Here is a 25423-nt window from a genome sequence, read left to right as displayed (position 1 = left end):
ATGATTTGTGGGTGCAATAGCAATAAAGTTTGTAATGCAACTAGAAGTGGGAGTGTACATGTTCTGGGCCTTAGAACCATTTCCGATGAAACCCAATCCAACATGGATGTCGGTCCAAGTATTAGGGTATGTGCAGGAATTTCAAGCGGAGTCTGCGCGGCGGATCTGCCTGAGGAATAGATATGTCTGTGGATCACAGATTGCACTTTAGAAATCACATTGAGTCAATAAGACAGGCAGAAGATTAAGCAGAACCCGCTGTGCAGACTCCACCTGAAATTCCTTGCTTAGTGCCTTAGTGTGCACATACCCTTACCAATCAAAGTTGCTCTGACTGAATGCCTTAGGCATACTTGCCAATACCTTCAATTTTGTCAGTGCAATTTTACGAACCAGATTGCAAAAAGGGGACAGTTTCTGCACTAGGACTTTTTGGCCATTTCTGGGGGGTTCCCAAGGTGGGGTTTAAAGGAGAACCATCAGTAGGTTAGACGAATCTAACCTATAGAGCCGGGGGACGCTGAGGAGGAAGGTATGTGTGTTAGTGTGTCTGTTAGTCGGAGTAAACTCTGCTCTGCAGCACCGTTAGGAGCACTGCAGCGTCATCGGACCCACCCCTTCTAATGATAACCAATGGACATAGCGGCCCGGAGTTTACCCCAACAGCACGAGAACGGCGCCTAAGAGGAAGATAAGAGACATGGCTTCCTCCTCAGCGTCCCGGACGCTATAAGGGGCTATCAGGTTAGATTTGTCTAACTTGCTGATAGTTCCCCTTTAAATGTCTTTGTAAAGTTGTTGAGTATGCCCTTCTACCATTGTCCAATGCAAAAACATCCATAGGTCTGACCAAGAAAGGACATGGCTAGGCCCATGCTATGGCCTAGATAAACCCCCATTCTCAGCAAAAAAACGAGGCACCATGTAAAGAACACTTACGTGGTCAAGAGGTCATGGGGGAGAAAAACCAAAAACCATAATAAAAAATAAAAAAAAGTTAAAAAAGGCAAAATATTTAAACATAAAATATATAGACATTTCTGGCGTTTTGCACTGAAGCAATAAAGATTTAAAGACCTATGCAGCCAATGGCGGAGCAGACGTGCCTAATATTTTATTGGACATTCCGTATAGCGATAAGTCACCACTTAAACATTCATTGACTCTTTCACCATGAATAATTGGAACAGGAACAAGGAAAGACAACCAACATGAGTTTTCACTTATTATACATGGTACCAATTTACATACTTGCTGTCTGCGTTGCTTTTTTTTGTTCTACATAAAACAAAATTGATATGAGCGGATCTTCTGAAGATGGGGAGATGAAAGGAGGCTGCTGTATGGATGATGGCGGATGAATTATTTCATAGTTCTATCCTGCTAAATCGTATAGGGTTGATATAAAGCAACTTTATTAACGCCAGACACTTTAAGCAATTTTTAGGCACGTAGTAGTTTAACAGTGAGGACTTTGTGGCTCCAATTTTTTTTTTTTTAGATTTATTAGGGACAATGCATATGCTATGATGGCATTTTGTATTGTTATGGGTAGTGTATATTTTTTAAAGGTTTTGTTGTTTAATTCTTCTATATATTATTTACTTATTGCACATAATATGCCCTCCATGTGATGTTAACAGACCTGTGGGGGTTTCCAGTGTAAATGAGGTATCATTAGGAAGCCCAGCCAGTTCCGGGGAAACAACAAGCCCAGCAAGTCCAGCAGCTCTACCACACCATAATGCATGTTGTGATCACATGTTGCTGATCCTTTGAGCGCAATATACATTGATAAATGAGGACAGAAGCAGAAAACCATCGCTGACAGCAAGGCACCCAGCCTGCTCCTGCTAGGTTGCAAATTTTAAAGTCCATGCCCATGTGACATACAAGTACATTGCATGACCCTTGCTAGGTTAAAGGAGAAGTCCGGTGAAAATTTTTATCAAAGTATTGGATTGCCCATTTGCCCCCCAGAAGTTATACAAATTACCGATATACACTTATTACAGAAAATGCTTATAAAGTGCTTTTTTCCCTGCACTTACTACTGCAGCAAGGCTTCACTTCCTGGATAACATGGTGATGTCACTTCCTGGATAACATGGTGATGTCACTTCCTGGATAACATGGTGATGTCACTTCCTGGATAACATGGTGATGTCACTTCCTGGATAACATGGAGATGTCACTTCCTGGATAACATGGAGATGTCACTTCCTGGATAACATGGAGATGTCACTTCCTGGATAACATGGTGATGTCACTTCCTGGATAACATGGTGATGTCACTTCCTGACTAACATGGTGATGTCATGACCCGACTCCCAGAGCTGTGCGGGCTGTGGATGCTGGAGAGGATGATGGCGGGGGACACTGAGGGACACAGGGCACTGGAGGGAGACTGAGCATCCCTCTGCCATCATCCTCTCCAGCAGCCACAGCCCACACAGCTCTGGGAGTCAGGTCGTGACATCACCCTTTTATCCAGGAAGTGACATCACCATGTTATCCAGGAAGTGACATCACCATGTTATCCAGGAAGTGAAGCCTTGATGCAGTAGTAAGCGCAGGGCATTTCCCGTAATAAGTGTATATTTGTAATTTGTGTAACTTTTGGGGGGCAATACAATACTTCAATGAAAAAATTTCGCTGGATTTCTCCTTTAAGGGTAATGTAGATTTTTCACTATTTTGTTAAAAAGGTTTCCTAAAAATAAACTGACCACAAGGTGTGCCACTGTAATGTGCATAAGGATATCACAGCAGCAGCAACTATTACATTTCCCTGCAGCGCCACCAGGAGCAGAGGAAGAATTTCATGGCGCTTAATAAAAATTTAAACGAATGTCAATGCATAGACATGCTCCTATGCAGCAGCGTAACATGTGGGACGCTATACCCCGCTGTTGTTCCGGGTACAGGAGGTTGCATATTTGTTATGTTGTTAATATAAATTTATGTTTGTACTATCCTTGTATATATTATGATGTGGATTACTAACCTGGGTCCCGGCACATTATTGAGAGTTTGTCACCTGAACCTGAGGGTATTTGAAAGTGAGTTTTCTATAGTAGATAATCCTTAAAGGCTCACATACACATGAAGATTTTCTTCACTTATTCACCCCACTATATGTCATGTGTCATGTGATTTTGAAGAACTAATTTGATGAGGAGTCTTGCAATCACAAAGATTTACTGACATGTTGGCAGACCTCGGTGTATACAGTTTAGCCGCACCACCATGATGAAAGTAGTGGATTAAATTCATACATACATTGGACAAAACTCTTTACCCTATCTGAAACAAATATCCATAACATTTTTGTCTTAGGCCGGGTTCACACAATGTATAAGGGTCGTTCTGTGACAAGGCCGTGTCACAGAAAGGGCGGTGTCAGTGAAGTTCATCCCGGTTGGTACTGCAGTACCAACTTAATTTCTTTTCAATTGGAATGCGGGCGCATTCGGGTGTGCCCGCGTTCCAATTCACCATGGCGAACAATGAAAAGTGTGTCCGGAGCCGCACTTTACATTGTCTGCACTGTCAGTCTTGTGCGGCCGCTATTCAATGTGTGTCAGTTTTTTGTGTAAGGCAGCAGGAAATCACGGCTGGAGTGTATACACAGTATATACACTCCAGCCGGGATTCCATTGAAATCAATGTAATTGGTAATTTCATTAAATAACGGCCGTGGTTGCAGAACTGCAACTACAGCCGCTGTTTAATGAAATTATATGTAGTGTGAACTTAGCCTTAGACAGATAGCAACCAATCATATTCCATGAGGTGTAATTGGTTGCTATAAAAATGTGTCCACTCAGCTAGATTACCAAACCTGGGCCATTGGCTCATAAAGATTTCATACTGACATTACCACTTATTCTGTGGTTAAAGGCTTTCATCATTTTGCTTATGTAATATAGTACCATTTACCATAGAGTAGTGTGCAGATTTCCACTTGCACATGAATGTAAAAAATTTTAATTACCTAATTCTAATAGTTTAGTTTGAAATCAATGAAAATAAAAGAAGAATGTAATTTCTTAAAGGAGAACTCCGGGCTGAGGTGATTTTTGGTAGAATGCTGGGGAGGATGAAAGAAGTAACACGCTCTCACCTTACTTGCTCCAGCACGGGTGCCGGTATCCCACAGCTCTGGTCCTGGACACTTCTCAGTCCGAGTAGGGACCTGGGACGTCACGTGTAAGGCCCGCTCAGCCAGTCAGTGGTCATAGCAGGGTCCCACCTTAGCAGCTGACAGCTGAGCGGGCGTGACACGTCATATTCCAGGTCCCTACTCAGACCCAGAAGTGTTCGGGAGCGGGGGACTGGAGTTGCGTGATTCCAGCACCAGCGCTGGAGCGGGGGAGGTGAGAGTTCTCCTTTAAATATAAACCAATGAGAAATAACTGACCTTGACTCCCATTGACTCTCCAGAAATAACGGTGACGGTTACTCCATCTTTCGATGGTTTGGGAATGTCGGCACTTTTCAGCTCTTGATATTCCGGAGGAATCATCTTCTCAGTACTTCTCAGGTTAACCCACAGTTGTAGCCCGTGTGCTGGTTCATCTGTACATGGCATCTCTGCATGGACAATACCACGGCCGGCCGTCATCCACTAAATAGGAGATGAGGTAAGCGTCATTAACAAGGAAAACCGAATGACGATCGTAAGTAACATGGAGGACAAAGATGGGAAAACTGTTCATCTGGTATCAGTGAGGCCCCTCAATCTCAGGACATTTTACTGGAAACTCATAGTTCTGTATAGACCATAAGTATAATACAGCTTGACCTATTACCTGCAAGTCTCCGGGGTCAAGTCTGCCAACGTGCCCACAAAAGTCTTCATGTGCCATTGATCCTCCATCCAGTAAATAGGATACCTGACAAATACAATTACACGTTTGTTATCAAACCATTGTGGATATACGTCACTATACAAAATTACAAGAACTCTCCAACCAGTACTGATCACTGTCATGCCTGTTGCAGGGCCTGAGGGCGTGCTGCATGGGACAAGATGAAGACACCATTACCCTGTGTAATAATGACAGTGATCGGATGACTAATTGTAGTGTCCCAGTACAGGGGTAACTAACTTGTTTACTCCCTGTCAGAAAGTACCTGTCAGGTGCCACAACAACTGTGATTTTCTGCTCCCGCCACTAGGGGTCTCACTCTCCTGTGTGTACAGCTGCAGCGTTATGTTGTCCAATCACAGTTGCAAGACAGTCTACCCTGTCCTTTTCTCTCTTCCTGTCACACAACCGTATTTAGCATAGGGGTTTCTAGTTCTAGACACTTTAGGTCCAGTCAGGAGAGAGATGGCCTGTTTCCCGTGAATAAGGGGACAACTAGACATTACTGATAATTTTAGATTACTACCATTCTCCTTGTGAATTTAGGATGTCCCTACACATCCAGGTGTCACTTACATCAGATATTTCCAGGAGGAACAACAACAGGGTTCTAACGTGGTATATTACCATATTGTTACATGAAAATATAAATAGCTACTTAGACAGGTCAGAAGAGCTAAGGGGTCTTCTTTAACAGCGAAAATATTTGTCTTTTAAAATCAACTGGTTGCCGAAAGTTATATAGATTTGTAATTTACTTCTATTTAAAAATCTTAAGTCTTCCCATACTTATCAGCTGCTGTATGTCCTGCAGGAAGTAGTGTATCCTTTCCAGTCTGACACAGTGCTCTCTGCTGCACCTCTGTCCATGTCAGGAACTGTCCAGAGCAGGAGAGGTTTTCTATAGGGAATTGCTCCTGCTGGACAGTTCCTGACATGGACAGAGGTGACAGCAGAGAGCACTGTGTCAGACTGGAAAGAATACACCACTTCCTACAGGACATACAGCAGCTGATAAGTACTGAAAGACTGAAGATTTTTAAATAGAAATAAATTACAAATCTATATAACATTGAGACCAGCTGATTTGAAAGAAAAAGAATTTCGCCACAGTACCCCTTTAAGTTGCAGCCAGGCCAAAGACAAGGCAGCTTAAAAAGTGTCCCTAACATTAGTAAAAAAAAAAAATTAAAAAAAAAACAACAACAAACTTTTAACATTTCACAGAGACATGTCAAAAGTTTTGATTGGTCAGGGTCTGACTATTAAGACCCCCACTGATTATGGACTGGGTGCTTATGAGTGCACTCTGTGTACAGTCCCGATGCATGTGACAATGCTATGTGCTCCTGTGGCACTGCCATCACTGTAATATATGAGATCATATGCAGACAGACTACTGCAGGCATCATTTACATGTCACATCCCAGTTCTGTCCATGGAATTCCAATATGTATTACTATGATGAAATCTCAGACAATGCTTTATATCATGATAAACCTTACAAGCATGTCTCCAGGTAAACACCATGTGGTTCCAACTGAGTGTGCCCAAGAGTGTCAGAAACTATAAATCTACTGCAACACTGTATACACAGTGGTACCTTGGTTTAAGAGTAACTTGGTTTAAGAGTAACTTGGTTTAAAAGCTCACAGTCTTTCAAAATTAAAACTTGGATTAAGAGCATTGTTTTGGTGTAAGAGCCCCCTGTACTGTGTGGGAGGGGGAGTGGGGGAGGGTCATGGTCTGCATAGCGGGGTCTACAGCTCTGTACTCTGACCCCGGAAGTCTCCCTCACCTTCCAAATCATAGCAGATCCACTTCAGGCTGGGGCTTACATCAGGGGACAGGACCGTGGGGGTAATCTCTCCATAGCTGTAACCCCTCTCTCCCCGGACAGAGAGCGCTGCATGTATGTGCCCCTATGTGCCCTGCTCATTCCTTCATGCTCCCTGCAGTCTCTGTCAGCCCTTGTGTTTTCCATCCTCTCCATTCCTGCTATAATGTGCCTGCACTTACACTCAGCTATACACACTGCTGCTATAATGTGCCTGCATATACACTCAGCTATATACACTGCTGCTATAATGTGCCTGCACTTACACTCAGCTACTGTATACATACTGCTGCTATAATGTGCCTGCATATACACTCAGCTATATACACTGCTGCTATAATGTGCCTGCACTTACACTCAGCCATTTACACTGCCATATATAAAGTTTCTGTCACTGTGGTCCTGCACAGCTCTGTGATTCTCACTTCCTGATTGGTCCATGCTGAACACACCCCCTTCCCCATTGCTGTCATGTGACCACACAGACCTCTGACAGAAGCCCTGCTTCTCTATTCTAGCCTGTTGTACTACACTACTACATTATGGGGATCTGCAGTTCTATCCTGTATCTACAAACTGCTGCTGTGTTATCAGGGTTATACAGTTACTATACATTATACACCACATGCTGATTGCTATACTGTACAGTAACTTATATATCACATATCCAGCTGCTGTGTTATCAGGTATATGCCCTTACTATACATTATACACCACATGCTGATTGCTATACTGTACAGTAACTTATATATCACATATCCAGCTGCTGTGTTATCAGGGTTATACAGTTACTATACATTATACACCACATGCTGCTATACTGTACAGTAACTTATATATCACATATCCAGCTGCTGTGTTATCAGGGTTATACAGTTACTATACATTATACTCCACATGCTGATTGCTATACTGTACAGTAACTTATATATCCCATATCCAGCTGCTGTGTTATCAGGGTTATGCAGTTACTATACATTATACACCACATGCTGATTGCTATACTGTACAGTAACTTATATATCACATATCCAGCTGCTGTGTTATCAGGGTTATACAGTTACTATACATTATACTCCACATGCTGATTGCTATACTGTACAGTAACTTATATATCAAATATCCAGCTGCAGTGTTATCAGGGTTATACAGTTACTATACATTATACTCCACATGCTGATTGCTATACTCTACAATAACTTCACATATATATATATATATATATATATATCACATATTCTGCTGTTTCTAAATGTTTGTTTCATCTGTTCTACATATTATTCAGAATAAAAAAAATATTTTTTGGGTGAGGAACCAATTGTCTGCATATCAGTGATTTCTTATGGGAAAATGTGCTTTGGTATAAGAGTGGATTTGGATTACAAGCGCGGTCCCGGAACGGATTAGGCTGGGTTCACACTGCGTTTTTGCCCCCCATCATCATCATCATTCCCCCCCTATCATCATCATTCCCCCCTGGCCCCCCCATTATCATCATCATTCCAACCCCCGCCCCCCCATCATCATCATTCCCCCTCCTGCCCCCCATCATCATCATCATTCCCCCCTATCATCATCATTCCCCCCCCCCCCCCCCCATGATTTTGGCCTGCATCTTATTAGGGCCTGGGATCATAATCATCATCATTATTCCCCCCCCCCCCATCATCATCATCATCATAATCATCATTCCAGCCCTTGCCCCCCCATTATCATCATCATTCCAACCCCCGCCCCCCCATCATCATCATTCCCCCTCCTGCCCCCCATCATCATCATCATTCCCCCCCTATCATCATCATTCCCCCCTGGCCCCCCCATTATCATCATCATTCCCCCCCTGCCCCCCCGTCATCATCATCTTTCCCCCTCTGCCCCCCCATCATCATCATCATTCCCCCCCTGCCCCCCATCATCATCATCTTTCCCCCCCTGCCCCCCATCATCATCATCATTCCCCCCCTGCCCCCCATCATCATCATCTTTCCCCCCCTGCCCCCCATCATCATCATCATCATCTTTCCCCCCCTGCCCCCCCATCATCATCATCATCATTCCCCCCCCCCGCCCCCCATCATCATCATCATCATCATTCCCCCCCCCGCCCCCCCATCATCATCATCATCATTCCCCCCCTGCCCCCCATCATCATCTTTCCCCCCTTGCCCCCCCATCATCATCATCATCATCATTCCCCCCCTGCCCCCCCATCATCATCATCATTCCCCCCCTGCCCCCCCATCATTATCATCATTCCCCCCCTGCCCCCCATCATCATTCCCCCCCTGCCCCCCATCATCATCTTTCCCCCCTTGCCCCCCCATCATCATCATCTTTCCCCCCCTGCCCCCCATCATCATCTTTCCCCCCCTGCCCCCCCATCATCATTCCCCCCTGCCCCCCCCCATCATCATCATCTTTCCCCCCGCCCCCCATCATCATCATCTTTCCCCCCCATCATCATCATCATTCCCCCCTGCCCCCTCCCATCATCATCTTTCCCCCCCTGCCCCCCCATCATCATCATATTTCCCCCCCTGCCCCCCCATCATCATCATCATCATTCCCCCCTGCCCCCCCATCATCATCATCTTTCCCCCCCTGCCCCCCCCCCATCATCATCATCATTCCCCCCCTGCCCCCATCATCATTCCCCCCCTGCCCCCCATCATCATCATCATTCCCCCCCCACACACACACACAGTGACAGGCAGCTATTCAGCAGCTGCAGCAGCAGGGATACCTCTGGGGCCCAAGTCACTTGCTCTCCGTCAGTCCGCCTCAATAATGGCGCCTGTGACTCCGCCCCCTCCCCCACGGTACGGCACAGCAGAAAGGACCTGCGTGAGTGCGTGCGTGCGTGCACTTACGTGGGGGAGGAGACGGCTCAGCAGTGACTTCGGAGGCGGCCCGCCGCCCCGGGGACTAAGCTACGTGAGAGGCGGCCGCGGGGACAGAGGCGGGGACAGATGCCGGGGCGGGCCCCGTACGTACGGGTAGGTGCGGGCCCGTCCATAGTTCAAATACAGAGTCCAGACAGTTTCTCCCCGGGTGGCCTAACCGGGGAGAAACTGAACTCTGAGAGGACACAAGGACTAGCTGGCCGGGCCGGGCCCCTTGATGCGGCGGGCCCCGTAGCAACCGCTACCGTTGCTACGGCGGTAGTTCCGCCACTGGTTATAATCATCTTATATCCAGGCAACAACACCGCTAAATAAATGATAAAAGCCTTATACGCTAGCACAGTAAACTATAGCCGCTTAGAATAAAGTTATTAGCATTGCTTACTTCTGATTAAAAAAAGGCCTATATTGTACATAGTAAAATATAATATCTAGCAGTCTATCGGTGCCCTCTAGTGATCATGTCTGAGATTGCAGTCTGAAAGGGAAAAATACAAAGCACTTCAAGAGTCGACATTTGATTACAACCGTTATTTTACTTTTTAATAGTGAAGCTGGTGGCTTACTGAGGTGGTAAGTACCATGGTATAACCTGGTCCTCTTTATTTCATTATTTATTAAGGGGATAAGTGTTAGATGGTGGTCCGGAAATTAACAGTGAAAAATATTGGATATAAAACCTGGCGCTGCCGCAAAATTTCAGGTAAATGGATAAGAGAATGGTTTTAATAGTAAGCGTGTTCATAGCATACACATAAACCAATACAAATAAAGCAGAAAAAAACAATACAGTTCATGCTTTGAATACAGTTATTAATAAACCATTCTTTTATACATTTACCGGTGGAGACATTGTGTGACAGGGCCAGGTTTTATCTCTATTATTTTTCACGGTTACTTTTTGGATTCTGCGGCAGGACCTTATCCTGGGAGTATTCCTCTATTTTGGATTTTGTTTCCAGCAGCCCTCTCCTGGCAATGTTGATCATCCCCTAAGGGTTTATATGCACAAAGCTCAAGAAGAGAGTCCATCCAGGCTAAGGCCATGTTCACATTTGCTAAGCTACCGGCCGTTCCTTGACCCGGCCGAGTCACGGAACGGCCAGTCTCAGAAAAGATCATCAAAGATGATCTTTAGCGCCGCAGAGTTCTGATGCGAGCGCATCAGTGTGCGTCTGCATCAGAACTCCCCACTGCAAACAATAGAGCGTGCGGCTGGAGCCACTCGCTCCACAGTGTGCACTGACAGGGTATTCTGTGGCCGCTATTCAGTGAATAGCGGCCGCAGAAAACGGGCATGTCAGTTTCTCGCGGCGCCGCCAGGGATCCTGGCCGGAGTGTATACTAGGTGTATACACTTCGTCCGGGATTCCCTCAGCCTGCAGCACTATGTAAGTACCGCAGAAATCATGGCCGTTGTACAACGACCGTGATTTCGGCGGAACTTATGTAGTGTGAACATAGCCTAAAGCTGCATCACATGGGAATACACAAATGCTCTATAGTATAAGCTAAAAAGTACCGGTCATAAAAAAATCCCACCTTGATGTGTCATCAGGCACGTCAAAAGTTATTGATCACAGCGGGTGTCACTTCAGCTAATTTTGTCAATATAGGTCTATGAGGCCTCATCAGCTTAGAGTGTGTCGAAACGCGTCCTCCTTGTATCTGATGTTTGTTGCACCACAATAAATTAGCAAAATATCACCTGGTGAGTGCATTCAAAAGTTTTTTTTTTAATGACAGTTACTCTTTAAAGGACAGTGACTTTAAAGGGATTTTTTATTTCTTTTAAATAAACTAGTTTTGAAAGGTTATGAAGAAAGTGCCAGAGATTTGTAATTTACTTCTGTTTAAAAATATTAAGTCTTCCAGTACTTATCAGCTGTTGTATGTCCTGCAGGAAGTGGTGTATTCTCTCCAGTCTGACACAGTGCTCTCTGCTGCCACCTCTGTCCTTGTCAGGAACTGTCCAGAGTAGTAGCAAATCCCCAAAGAAAATCTCTCTTGCTTTGGACAGTTCCTGACATGGACAGAGGTGGCAGCAGAGAGCCCCGTGTCAGACTGGAAAGAAAACACCACTTCATACAGGGCATACAGCAGCTGATAAGTACAGGAAAACTGGAGGGTTTTTTTAACAAAAGTAAATTAGAAATCTCTGGCACTTGCTGAGACCAGTTCATTTGAAAGAATTACTCCTTTAAGAAATCTATATTTTTCAATATGTTTATTTTCAATATACAACAGTTTATTTCCTAGATCATTGTAATTTGAAACAATACTTAGTGCAAGGATACACGGTTCCCTTAGGAGTTTTATATTGCACCCAAGTACTCCTGTCCTCTACAAAGAAAGGGATTTACAGCTTTCATCAGCTATTTCTGATGTTTGTTTTTTTGTAAGGATTTGCTTTGTCTGTATTGCATTGCTGCTTATTTTTTTTTCCTTTGGTCATATTGTTAGTAGCATTATTCCCACTAGGTGGCGATGTTGCATTCTCTTTGCGCTTTGTAACACTGTGGTCCCCATAGTCAGGGAGATGTGTAGTTTTAGACCTTAGTATTTGGCTATGTTCCCAAACAGAATTTTTGCTCAGTATTTTGGTCAGTATTTTGCATCCAAAACTAGGAGTGGATTGAAAATACTGAAAGGCTATGCTCACACACTGCTGAAATGTAGTAGATGGCCGCCATTTATCGGCAAATAATTGCTGTTATTTTAAAACAATGGCTGTTATTTGCCGGTAAATGGCGGCCATCCACTAAATTTCAACAGTGTGTGAACAGAGCCTTTCTGTGTTTTCAATCCACTCCTGGTTTTGGTTGCAAAATACTGAGCAAAAATACTGTGTGTGAATATACAGTATCTTTAGGAAGCCTAGAGTTAAATAGATATTCCCATCTGTGATGGCATAGTATTAAAGAGAAAGGTTATCTATGGGGATTTGTTGCTGCTCTGGACAGTTCCTGACATGGACAGAGGGGGCAGCAGATAGCACTGTGTCAGACTGGAAGGAATATACTACTTCCTGCAGGACATACAGCAGCTAATAAGTACTGGAAGACTGGATTTTTTTTAAATAGAAGTCCGTTAGAAATCTCTGGCACATGGTGGGTTTTTTTTTGTCTGTGGTCTACCTCTTTAAAGTGGCGTCTGGGTCTGATCTTTGTTGGTTTGGTAGTGTGGCCCCTTCTCAATCTTTTCCTGATCAGCTGTGCTGTATAATGGAGGTGAATGGGACTGGCAGCAGTTCCATTTACAGCTGGGTGGCCAACTAAATTGCCCACAGTGTTGGTGTAATGCTACAACCTCCCCTTTCTCAGTGTCAGAGGGGGGTCCCACAGATTGGACTATAAAGTGATGGCATATTTCAGCAATAAGCCATCACTGTGTGAGAGGGAAATACCCATCTGGTTTAGCATGTAGATGTTGGGCCCTGGCTGCAGTAATATCACATACAGAGAGATGGCGACATGGAGACAGCAGAGACAGTGTTTCTGTACATTTTGAGCGGCGGGGAATCCATATGCGGGTGCGCACGGATGCGCCTGCATCCAAATTCAGTGGCAGTAAAGATCTGCAGTACCGGCCGGGGCGATCTTTTTTGACACTGGCTGACCCGACCGGGTCACGGAACGTCCAGTCTCTAAGAGAGTGGGAACATGGCCTGAAGCAGGCTCCATTGTAAGGGCTCTATTACACGCAGCAATAAACTGCTGGTCATCAGGCCGATTCTGTAGATTATCGCTCTGTATAATAAAAACAACGTTCAGCTGATGACAACAATCATCGGCTGATCGCGTCTTTTGGTCCTGCCTAAAAACCATTGGCTGCTGACTGCGCATCACTATGTGTAATAGTAATGCACGGCTAACGGCTGGTGACTGTGTAAAGAAATTAATAAAGTTTATACTTACCTGCCCACACTCCCCAGTCTCTTCCTGGCAGAAGCGTAGACAGGTAAGTATAAGATTTCTTATTTTACAATAAAGGCAAGGTCTGCATGGACATTTGTATACACACACACAGCCTTATAGTCGAGCTGTGTATAGGCTCAGTAAGTGACATTTACATTGGTGATCGGGCCATCGTCTATGGAGCCCGTCTGCTGGAGTGAGGCAGAGATCAACTGACGGATCAAGACCTCTGACATGTCAAAAGTTTTTAAAGTGACATCAGCACTATAAATTGGTTTCTCACTCTAAACCCCTTTTGTGAGCTAGGACAGACAGGCATGCTTTGTGAGCAGCCCCCAATCTGGACCACCATTAATCTGAATAGTCCCCTATAACACCAATGGCTTTCCAGGCAAAATCATCCTCTTGGCATGGGTGACAGGAGCAGGAGCCATGTTAGAAGGATGGAACGCTGTCTCGTATAATGACATAAAAATCTAAAATTACAGCTTTAACATGAGTATCATACTATTAGTTGTACTCTTAGGTATTTCTTACTGTTTCAAATCCCCTGTGAGGGTGGTCCGGGAAGCCAGCTGGTCTGCCCCCTTTAAACTCATCCAGCATCAGGAATGGATCCAAATTTTTCAGCTAAAATACAAAATGAGGACAGTTAGTGGAATGTTACGACTAGAAAAATGTAAAAAAATATCTCTGGAAAATGTAAAACTGAAGAATTTTTTAAACACTAAATAAGTGGCTAACCTTATTTTTAGGTTATATATCCTACAAATTGATCAACACCACAATCAAGTAAAAAAACACTTCATCTTTATTGCACAAATGTAATAAAATTATTTTTATAAAATCACATACATCACTGGTTACTATACAGATGAAGAAGTGATAACAAAGCAGAGTATTAGATTACATAGTACTCTGGCTCCATCTGCTGGCTACACACCAGGGCTGTGGAGTCAAAGTCGTGGTCAGAGCTAGTTTTGGCTGGTCAGAGCTAGTCGGAAAAAATGTACAGACTCCGATTGCAGCTTTAAAATAAATCCTAGAGCAATTAAGAAATAAGTTTTGAAATGAATTTTATAAGTTTTGCTCATCAATATATATTATGAGCTACATTCTAGTAGGACACTGGCCCTATTACATAAGGGTGGTCGGGGAGATGTAGTCGATCACTATTTGGCAGTTTGTTTCTGAGCTGGAAGAGTCCATTGTGTGTGGGGGGAGATCTGTGCTGTTCTCTTCCTGAATGCTGGATGATTGTATATGAGCAGCAGTGTAATATGAAGATATCCTGTGTAATATAGAGGAGGAGGAGGAGACATAAGTAGTGTAGCAGTAACCTCAGTCCTCAGTGTGGTGTTTTTCTTCAGTGTTCTATGGCTGCATCTATGTGTGTGTGTGTGTGTGTGTGTGTGTGTGTGTGCGTGCTATGGCTGCAGCAGGCTGCGTATGTGTGTGCTATGGCTGCAGCAGGCTGTGTATGTGTGCTATAGCTGCTGCAGGCTGTGTGTGTGTATGTGCTATGGCTGCAGCAGGCTGTGTATCTGTGTGCATGTACTATGGCTGCAGCAGGCTGCTTGTGTGTGCTATGGCCCACACCCACAGTGACCCCTCTATATCACTATGTGTGACCCCTCTCTATATCACTATGTGTGACCCCTCTATATCACTATGTGTGACCCCTCTCTATATCACTATGTGTGACCCCTCTCTATATCACTATGTGTGACCCCTCTCTATATCACTATGTGTGACCCCTCTCTATATCACTATGTGTGACCCCTCTCTATATCACTATGTGTGACCCCTCTCTATATCACTATGTGTGACCCCTCTCTATATCACTATGTCTGATCCCTCTCTATATCACTATGTCTGATCCCTCTCTATATCACTATGTCTGATCCCTCTCTATATCACTATGTCTGACCTCTATATTACAGTGATCTGGCAGTTAGCAGTGTTTCTGTGTGTACGGTGAATATTTAGTTAGAAAAATAGAAGACTGTCAGCCGGAAAAGACCAACTGCTCTATCTAGTCTAGTTGTGAGTAGTTCAGGACATGGAGGCTGGAGACTGGCTGCATCCACTGCACACACAGGAGAAGCTGCTTTATATCTTTCCTTATTCCCTCAGAAGTCGCCCCAGGATCATGTAGGACATTAGGGAGAAGCTGCTGAGCCAGTGTGATAAATAACTCCCCTGGTATATGACCGGCCATTTATGAAGGAGCAGGAGTCGGAGTGGGGATTCGGAGTTTGAATCGTTCCTGGTAAAATTCAGGAGTCGGAGCTGTGGCTTACCGACTCCACAGCCTTGCTCCACTCAATAATGCATATAGAGTAATTGAAGTGCTTTGTGCATTTCTGTGATTACCAAGAACCCTTTATGCTCAGCCAATCGCGGCTGAGCACAGTTATGACACGGCAGAGGGGGGGCCGGCATGAGGGACAGCAGGAGCGGGTCGGCCGGCCTCCCGAAGATTACATACACTTCCGGGTCCAAGGGTGGGGGTGGTGGGACACGGGGAAGGGGGCCATTCACATACATAACAAAGTTGCATAACTTTGTAATGTGTGTTATTTTGTTAATAATTTCTTAGCGCCGCACTACCTCTTTAAGCTATAAGCATCATATTATAGAGCAAAAGGAGATGAGCGGATTGACATATAATTTTATGGGAAAAGATTCAGTATAAGTTGTAATTTATTGATGGAAATATGTGATCTTTCCATGATAAAGAGTCCAGTCCATTGAGTGACTCCGCCCACTAGACTTCTAAAGCCAGAATGATCAGAGATTTTAATCAAAAAGTTACAAGTTATACTGAATCTTTTCCAAAAAAAATATATATCAATCTGCTCATCTCTTCCTGCTCTATAACATCATGGTGACAGATTAAATAGCATTGTCTTGGTGGCAAGTTCCCTTTAAGGGGATGATTATTGGCAGTGAAGGACTAAAGGTCCTATTACACGGGACGATTATCGGACGTATTCAGCCGTTACTGACGATAATCATCCTGTGTAATAGAGGGCAACTAGCGATGTCGGCTGATCGTTGCCGTTGTTTGTCTTTCAACATGTTGAAAGACAAACGACTATGATAGCAGCGATCTGCTGCCGTCACCCCGTGGAATAGGAGCAGCGGCAGGAGACCGCCGCTATCCTCCATGATCAAGCGATCACCCAGGCAGCCCTCCCCCGCAGCTCCCCACGGCCACCCCTGTACTCAACTGTTCGCTGCAATGAGCGCTGACAGCGTTTATATATATATTTTAGACAAGACACAGTAAGGATATAGTCACAAGCACCAGATTTACAGAAATCCTTGTATTCGTCACTAAAACAAGCCATTCAGATGAATAGAGCTGACTATGTCCTGCAGATGTTTCTGCCACAAGTCTGCCATGTGTGACTATATCCTAATAGTACCCCCCCCCATAAGGCTGGCATTTGATCTTCTCTCATTCCTGTTGTTCTGCTGCTGATTGAGTTCGGCTAGGTTTGCCAGTCACCGTGCCCCGGCTTGATCTCTCTAGAGTCAACAAACTATTGTAGGCGAATTTGGCAGGAGGTCCAATAATCCAAACACAATCACCCATAATAGTCGTCCTTGTTGAACATAACAGGAGGAACGTTCCAAACCCATGAATCACTGGTTTACTTTAGAAAGCGGCTTATTTTTTATTCATTGTGTTTCCCCCACTGAGGATACCCTGTAGTACTGATACAAGATACATGCTAGTGTGTTACAGGCCGGCTTCACACTGCCCTAAATTAGTGAAAAAACGGATGTTAGCTGGAGGTCAATGGAAGTTTATGATCGGCCTTACGCACAAGAGGGAGATTTATCAAACTGGTGTAACGTGAAACTGGCTCAGTTGCCCCTAGCAACCAATCAGATTCCACCTTACATTCCTCACAGATTCTTTAAAAAATAAAAGATGGAATATGATTGGTTGCTAGGGGCAACTGAGCCAGTTTAACTTTACACCAGTTTAATAAATCTTTTTGAGGCAGCCAATCAGATTCCACCTTTCATTTTCCAAATCAGATTCCACCTTTCATTTTCCAAAGAGTCTGTGAGAAATGAAAGGTGGAATCTGATTGGTTGCTAGGGGCAACTGAGCCAGTTTCACTTTACACCAATCCGCTCGGATTCCGTAGTCTGAACCCACCCTAGGGCTGCATTCACATGTCTGGATCTGTCAGGAACAGTCCAGAGGTGGCAGCAGAGAGCACTGTGTCAGACTGGAGAGAATATACCACTTCCAGCAGGACATACAGAAGCTACATACAGCAGTACTGGAAGATGAGATTTTACTGCTAAATGGAGCTGGGGCCATACTGAGGAATGGACAGTCTGAGCTAGTGCACACAGCGCATCATCATTGTGTGCTTCTGCTTCTGGCCATAGCATTGTTAATGTGCACCTGTATGGAAATGCTATTCTGCTAACATACAGTATGACATGATTATTTGCACAAAAGCCAGGTCCAATGCAAGGACAGAGGTGGAAAATAATATAATTTTTTGAAAAAGATGCCATAAATTCACCCTTAGGACACACACACACACAAACACACATACATAACCTTGTGCCTAAACTTTCTTGAAAAACTTGAAAGCTGGGTGGGTGTTGCCTCCCTTGGCACAAACATAGAAATGATAGTAGGAGGTAAGTATTATAACCCTGCCTGTCAGGGAAAGTGATCAGCATTAAGCCCTCTCACAGTCAGGTACATTTATACGCGTTCCTACTGCACGGGGCATCATCAGCAGGCATATATATATATACACTAATATATATATATATATATATATATATATATACACACACACATATATACACGTATTGTGGACATGAAGGGGTTAAGAATTGTGATACTGTACAGCCAGTAATTGACCCATGAAGTGTCAAACAGTGAAGCCTCCAGGAACATTGCTGACCTGAGAGCGTTCACACCAAAATTTTTTTCTCTTTCTACACGCTGCGCTTCTGTCTGTCGTCCATTGTTGTAGAAACCATTTCCATGTGCTAGAGAGAAACAACATACAGTGGCTTTAGCTACCAGTTACAGCTCATCCCCACTAATCCAGTGATCTGGCATAGGTGCCGTCCTATGTGTGGCACACCGGACATATGTGTACCAAGTCTTACTATCTCACCTATCAACAGCAAAGGATACGTTTATGATTGTGGGTGGGGAAACTGGGTGTACCGGAACATAACGGAATGTACCTACAAGAGATGTAATTACCTTGGGATTCCCTGCTCCTGTACAGTACGCGTCACCACTCATCTGCCACCCACAGTGACCAACTACAGTTCGTTATCCCTCTACTTACGGCAGCTACCTGGGCACAGGGGGTATCTGCAGGGCTGGTGTCACCCCAGTGGCAGAGGGGCCCCCTATGAGTCATGGGCCCCCAGGCAGCCGCCTACTCTGCCCAATGGGAAAGATGGCTCTGAGATGAACCTTACCTGCTGATAGCCCCCTATTGCGCAGGAGAAGCTATGTCTCTTACCCTCATCCTTGGCGCCATTCCGGTGCTGTAAGTAGTAGTCCGGTAAGATCGTTTGGAGCACTGCCCGCCCCACACCTTCTAATGATAATCAATGGAGCAAGCCATCCGGGAGTGGGCCAGTTCATCGCTATGGGAGCGGGGCAGGGAGGCATATATAAGTAGTGACTGAATAATTTCTAACACTCAATTGCTTAAGGCAATGTTCTGCATACTGCCCCTTTTATAAGGTATTTCATATGTATCAACCACACACTGTATCTATTCAAGTCAGGATTTACTTCTATCATATGAGAACAGTCTGACAAAGATGTAATTGTAAGCAGATTACTGAACATGTACTATGACAGTAATACATAACAGTGGGCACATTCAGCCCGGTCTCATCTATCTATATCATCAAAATGCAAATCCCAAAAGGTTCTACTCAAATCGACCGAGGCCACCATAGGGTTCTCTGTAATCTAAGTTCATTATGCAGAACTGCAGGGGACTAGATGTTACTGGTATAATATTAACACTTTTCTAGAAGTAGAAAATTATCGTATATTTGTTACATTATGCAGTGTCTGGTCACTATGGATTATCATTGCTTGTTTTTTTAGCTTAAAGGGAATATGTAATCAGAAAATGGCTTAGGGGCCTATTCCACGGAGCGATTATCGGCCGAATTATTGCTCCATGGAATAGGGAGAACGATCAGCCAATGATCGTGTCATCAGCTGATCGTTCACTTAGGTTCAAACCTAAAATCATTGTTCGCCACCAGCGCATCGCTACGGTGGAATAGCAGTGCGCGGCGGCGACCGACGATTTCAGCAGCATCATACATTACCTGTCCGGGCTGCAGGTCTTTTTCTTCTCCCGGGGTCCCGCGCCGCTGCAGCTTTGGAGCGGGGCTGTCTGAACAGACAGCCCGCTCAGCCAATCACTGGCCGGAACCGCCGCGGCCAGTGATTGGCTGAGCGGTCTGTCAGTTCAGACAGCCCCGCTCGGAAGCTGCTGCGGTGCGGGACCGGGAGGAAGAAGGAGAAGACCTGCAGCCCGGACAGGTAATGTATGAAGCAAGGGCTGCAAGGACATCTGCAACGATGTCCCTGCAGCCCTCGCTTAACGATCATCTGGGGCCGTAGAATAGGCACAGTAAACGAGCACCGATCTAGCAGATCAGCGCTTGTTTACATCGGTGATCGGGCCCTGCTCTGCCTGTGGAATAGGACCCTTACTGTATAAATAAGGTTTTTATGGTAAACATATTTTTTCTAATTTTCCATTTTTCTATCTACATTATAAAATAATCCTGATATCTTGCATTTTTTATTCTCATCACTGGAGCTTTAACTAAGCTGAGACTTCCTGTTGTGGTAATAAGAGGAGGCTGCAGTAAAGTGATCTGTACAGCTTTGCAGTGTCATGTGACACCAGTAGATCGAGGAGACAATAGCAGCTCCCTGTGAAATGACCTCTTGACAGGTCACAGAGTGCGCTCAGTAATGTTTTACATTTATCTTAAGGGGACAGGTACTGCCCATTGTCATCTATGTCCATGAGTCTTGCTGTAAAGCATGTCACTAAATGCTGTTAAGAACAGCCCAATATGGCAGCCCCCATAACAATGTACAAAAAGTAAAATAAAATAAAAATTAAGTCAGAAAATAGAAACAGATTAGAATAAAAGACCAATTTTTAGTATTTGACTCTAATCAGTAAAAGAAAATTTAGGTGACACATTCCCTTTAAGGGAATTTTTGTGCCAGACTGTAAAACAGGTCAGACGAGGCTTGCGTTATAGATGGGTTGAAATGTTTCACAGGACAATTCTAACAGGTAATTAAAGGTAAAGTCATTATAAAACAGGTAATTTAGGTAAAGTCATTATTACAATGCATTGTCAGGAAAGAGTGAAAGCCATCTACCCTTCAGCAGAACCTCTGATTGAGGGTTGTGATCGGTTTGCCATTTTTAGGGGCTATGTATTGTGTTCTGTATGCACACGTGCAGCATATCCACAAAGTTACATCAGCCCAATGCAGGCCAAAATAGTGGCCTTTTGGACCGTTATATTTGAATATATAACAAAAAGTGGAAATATTAAAGAAGATGTCTGGATGTTCTAAATATATGACAGGCAGCAGGACAAAAAATAACAAGCAAGTATTTCTCCATGCCTGCGATGTGCCATGTGACCGGCCAAAAACACATTTCCTACCTCTGATCGGCCAATGCTCCTCCGGACACGGGCTCCGACCCCCTCTGACTGCTCTACACTGCAGACGACCTTTGTCACGTTTCTGCTGGCCATTCTGGCAACTTGAGACAGCATACACGAGTCCGAATCTGGTCCTGGATGCTGCGATCTGTAACAGGCACCAAAAGATTCAGCTGGAGGATTCAGCGTCTGGTCTCCAAATACCGTACACACTAACAAAAACCACCAAGCTCGAACACACATGAGAGGGTAAGGCAGGATACTCAAAGTTCTCCGCTTTGTTTTCTTTACTAAATGGAAAAAAAATGAAATGTTAAAAGGAAGGAAGGTTTTCCAAAGGGAGCAATAGTTTCACGCCAGTTCTACATTTAAAGGGGAACCTAGCCAGGAAACAGTGATCCAAACCATATTAGTTACTGACATGTCCATTCTTTGGGCAAAAGGCGGAATCTGCCCGAGCACAGAATAGAGTCTTTGGCACGGGCGGAGTGTCAAGCTGGAGCTGGGGGAGGGGGCGAGCAACAGAATCCGTAGTGTTAACGCACCCTATGGGGGCATTCACATGTTCCGCAATCAGGGTCTGTGCACGGACAATGTGCTATGGACCACAATTCAGCGTCAAACTTAGAAACAGTCAAAATGTTTGCACTGCCAGACTGAAACAGCGCCAAGGTCCAAAAAGTTTCTACGCTTCGTGCAAAAACAGTTTTGAATCATGAATGATCATGTCCGGAGTCCCGAAGTCCGTTCAGTAGCACATCGTCCGTTATTGCAGGCATCAAGCAGAATTTAAGCTATGTTCACACAACAATTTTTAACCGCCGTTATTTGATGATGGCTCTTTTGGGTGAAGCTACTTTTAAAAGGTCCATTGAATTTAATTGAAAAGCTGGTGAAAGGATCTATGTGTAAGCAACGTAAAATAACGGCCGCTGTTCGCTAAATAACAGCCATGAATTAATGACATGAACATTAATGAGATGGCCGCTGCAGCGTGTGAACATGGCCTTAAGGTGTATCTGTAATATATAAAGGGGTGTGTTAGGGGGATACTGGTAGGAACACAGGGAATGAAAAGGCTGTGAGATTTTCACAAATACAATATATCCACAGCGGCACTTATATACCCCCCCAATATTATTTTGTAGATGTCCAATGTTGTGGATTTTTTATTTTTATTTACAGATTTTTACTTCCCCATTAACATAAATGGTAAAAATCCACAGCAGATCCACAACATAAATAGATGTGATATACTGTAGATTTAAAGCTATGTTCACACTTTTTATGAAACAAGCTGCAGTTCTTTTCATAATGCAATGATTTGCACTGGAGTCAATGCACATGACGGCCGTTGTTTCACGCAATGTATTGAACAACGGCCATTGTTTAACTACAGACGTTGAAGTAATGGGGTCTATGGGACGGGCAGAGAGTCAAGCGGGAACGTGCAGGGAATTCGCTGCAAGTTATCCGCATGATTTCTGTAGTGTGCACATACCCTAAGAATTGGGTTAAAAAACTGCCTTGTGTTTTGTAGTGGAGTTTGATTTTTAATCAGTGTTCCCACACTGTATAAACAACGTCGATTCTGCATGAACGGCCATTGTTTACCGCTACCTATGTCTGGAATGAATGATCATGTTCATTGCATCCGGCCATAGGTAGTGCTAAACAACGACCATTCACAGGGAGCTGCTGTTGCTGATACATAAGGCTATGTTCACACACAGTATTTCCGTCAGTCTTTTTTCAGCCAAACCCAGTGCATCACCTTATTGCCGCACGTGAACCCAGCGTGAGGGCGAGGCTTGAGATTACTGATGTTTCTATTGTGGCGGAGAAGCTCATGTATGACAAGTGAGAACAGGTGTGAAAGTATTAGAGATATCTGCCAAATGTCGCGGACGTTGTTGCAATCAACACTGGTGCATGTTACATAAAACCTAAAAGTGCTCCGGTTACGGAGACGGGAACCCCGGTAAATAACAAATCGTTAATGGAATCCAGATAAAAGTTTCATCTAAGAAACAAAGTCGCTTAAAGGTGCTGTAAGATGAATGCGTGATATAGAAAGCGAAATAGAGATCTGCAGCCTACCTGGGCTCCTGTCTCCCGGGGAAGGCGTCTTGTACACTGACTGGTGAGAAGCAGATGCGGCAGCCTCCTATAAAGCCTGGGAGGACACGCTCACCATGATTCAGCAGAAAATCTGCACCGTAGTGAAGGTGTCAGCGAGTCCCACATAGAATTAGGCTGACAGTCCCTGCCTTCCCTGTGGGCACCATTCACAAGATGCCAGTAGGAGTGGCAGGGGTATGGGCGGCTTATGGGGCGGGGGTTATGTCAGGATAAAACACACTCATCATCTACTATGGCAGGGATAGGGAACCTTGGCTCTCCAGCTGTTGCAAAACTACAACTCCCATCATGCCTGGACAGCCAAAGGCTGTCCAGGCATGATGGGAGTTGTAGTTTTGCAACAGCTGGAGAGCCAAGGTTCCCTACCCATGCACTATGGTAACAACAACTGGTATAGAACCAGTTAAACAAACATCCTCGAAGGGACTCCGCCTTCACTTTAAGGGCTCTAGATTAACACTTTCCTTTCCAAACCTCTCATATGCACAGTACAGATACATAGGCAGAGAACACTCCCTGAAAGCCATGCTACCATTCACACATCTGTCAGGACGCAGTACCTGTGTGACCCCAGTGTAAACAGTGAGCAGAAGCTGCAGCCCCTTCTGAGAACAGGAAGTCCCGCCTCTTACTGACTGACAGGCAAAGGAACTAATCAGAGAGAGGGCAAGGTTCACAGTTACTATGGTAACCAAGTAGCCACATACAGAAGTGAAACCAGATTGTACACAGAATAGTTACAGTGTCACATGGAAGTCACCTTTATAATAAAGACGCTTAACTCTTTCATGACTTTGGCTTTTGGTATCTAATAACCATAATCTAATATATACGTCAGTGTATATACGAGATGCTATAACTTATCCATGCGATTCTGAGATTGTGTTTTTGTTTGTTTGTTTTTTAGGAAATTTTATTATTTGCAAATTATCTGGTAAGGCTGGGTTCACACTACGTTTTTGCAATCCGTTTTTCTCATCCATTTTTTTGTAAAAAAACTGATGAAACAACGGATGCAACTGGGTGCATCTGTTTTGATCCGTTTTTCCATTCACTCCCATAAACGGATGAAAACTGATTTTTCTTAGCGTACACAAAAACGTGGTCGACCTCATTTTTGTGTCCGTTAAAAAAAAATACGGATCCGTTTTGATCCGTTTCTTTTTATAATAGAAGTCAATGGAAACACGGATTGCAAAAACGTAGTGTGAACCCAGCCTAAGTAGAATGAGCACCTATAAGATCGCACGCAGGCATCAAAATTATTGTGACGTATTGTACTTTAGGTTAGTGGTAAGTTTTAGCCAATATCCGTAGAACTTTCTTGTGAAAAATGCTGACATTTCATGAAAAAAAATGACAAAATTAGCATTTTTATATTTTTATAATTTATAATTTTCTGCGGTCACCGTGCTGGTTTAATCATGTGATGATATTATTGCCAGCGTTGTTACAAACGCGGTGATACTAAATATGTGTACTTTTTTCCCCCAGTATTTATTATTGCATTGTGGGCTATATTTACTTTATCAGTTGTTTTTTTTATACTTCTATTTTACTGTCCCACCATAGGGACATTACTATGTTATTGCCTGATGACAGGGACATTACACTGAAATACTGATCTGCACTGCAATGTAATGAGCCTGTCATAGGCGTTGCTGATCAGACTCGGCCACGGTAGTTATGCCAGCCTTCTTTTAAGTGTCCCATTTCTATTTTTCTGCCTTTTTTTAGCTTTAAATAGTTTGTTTTAGTACAGACATTTTTTTTGATTGAGTTTTTCCCTATTAGGCTCGGTTCACACTACATTTTTGCAATCCATTTTTTTTTATCATCCATTTTTGCAAAAACGAAAGCGAAAACGGATGCAATTGTGTGCAATCCTTTTTGGTCAGTTTTTCCATTAACGTCCATTATAAAAAAAAAAAAAACAACAGATCAAAACAGATGTTTTTTTAGCGCTTACAAAAACGTAGTTGACCACGTCCTTATGTATGCTAAAAAAAAAAA

General features: G+C 43.9%; 1 protein-coding gene across 4 annotated transcripts in view; it reads right to left on the bottom strand.

Moving 5' to 3' along the window:
* Positions 1–24047, bottom strand: part of PIR (pirin) — a 51223-nt gene extending 27176 nt beyond the window's left edge. Inside the window, exons 1-6 of one of the 4 annotated variants that reach the window (XM_069945462.1) lie at positions 23369–23657; positions 21510–21558; positions 21269–21416; positions 14069–14161; positions 4815–4898; positions 4424–4630 (exon numbers count right to left, since the gene is read on the bottom strand). In XM_069945462.1, the coding sequence (XP_069801563.1) occupies positions 4424–4630; positions 4815–4898; positions 14069–14161; positions 21269–21382 (498 nt within the window). In that variant the 5' untranslated portion in view covers positions 21383–21416; positions 21510–21558; positions 23369–23657. Of the gene's footprint in view, positions 1–4423; positions 4631–4814; positions 4899–14068; positions 14162–21268; positions 21559–23368; positions 23662–23970 lie in introns of those variants that run through there. The other 3 variants (XM_069945464.1, XM_069945461.1, XM_069945463.1) reach the window with 3 other exon arrangements.
* Between the last annotated feature and the right edge of the window lie 1376 nt (positions 24048–25423).

The sequence above is a fragment of the Dendropsophus ebraccatus genome, chromosome 11 (assembly GCF_027789765.1).
Source record: "Dendropsophus ebraccatus isolate aDenEbr1 chromosome 11, aDenEbr1.pat, whole genome shotgun sequence".
NCBI lineage: Eukaryota > Metazoa > Chordata > Amphibia > Anura > Hylidae > Dendropsophus > Dendropsophus ebraccatus.
This window is presented reverse-complemented; position numbering and strand designations above follow the sequence as displayed.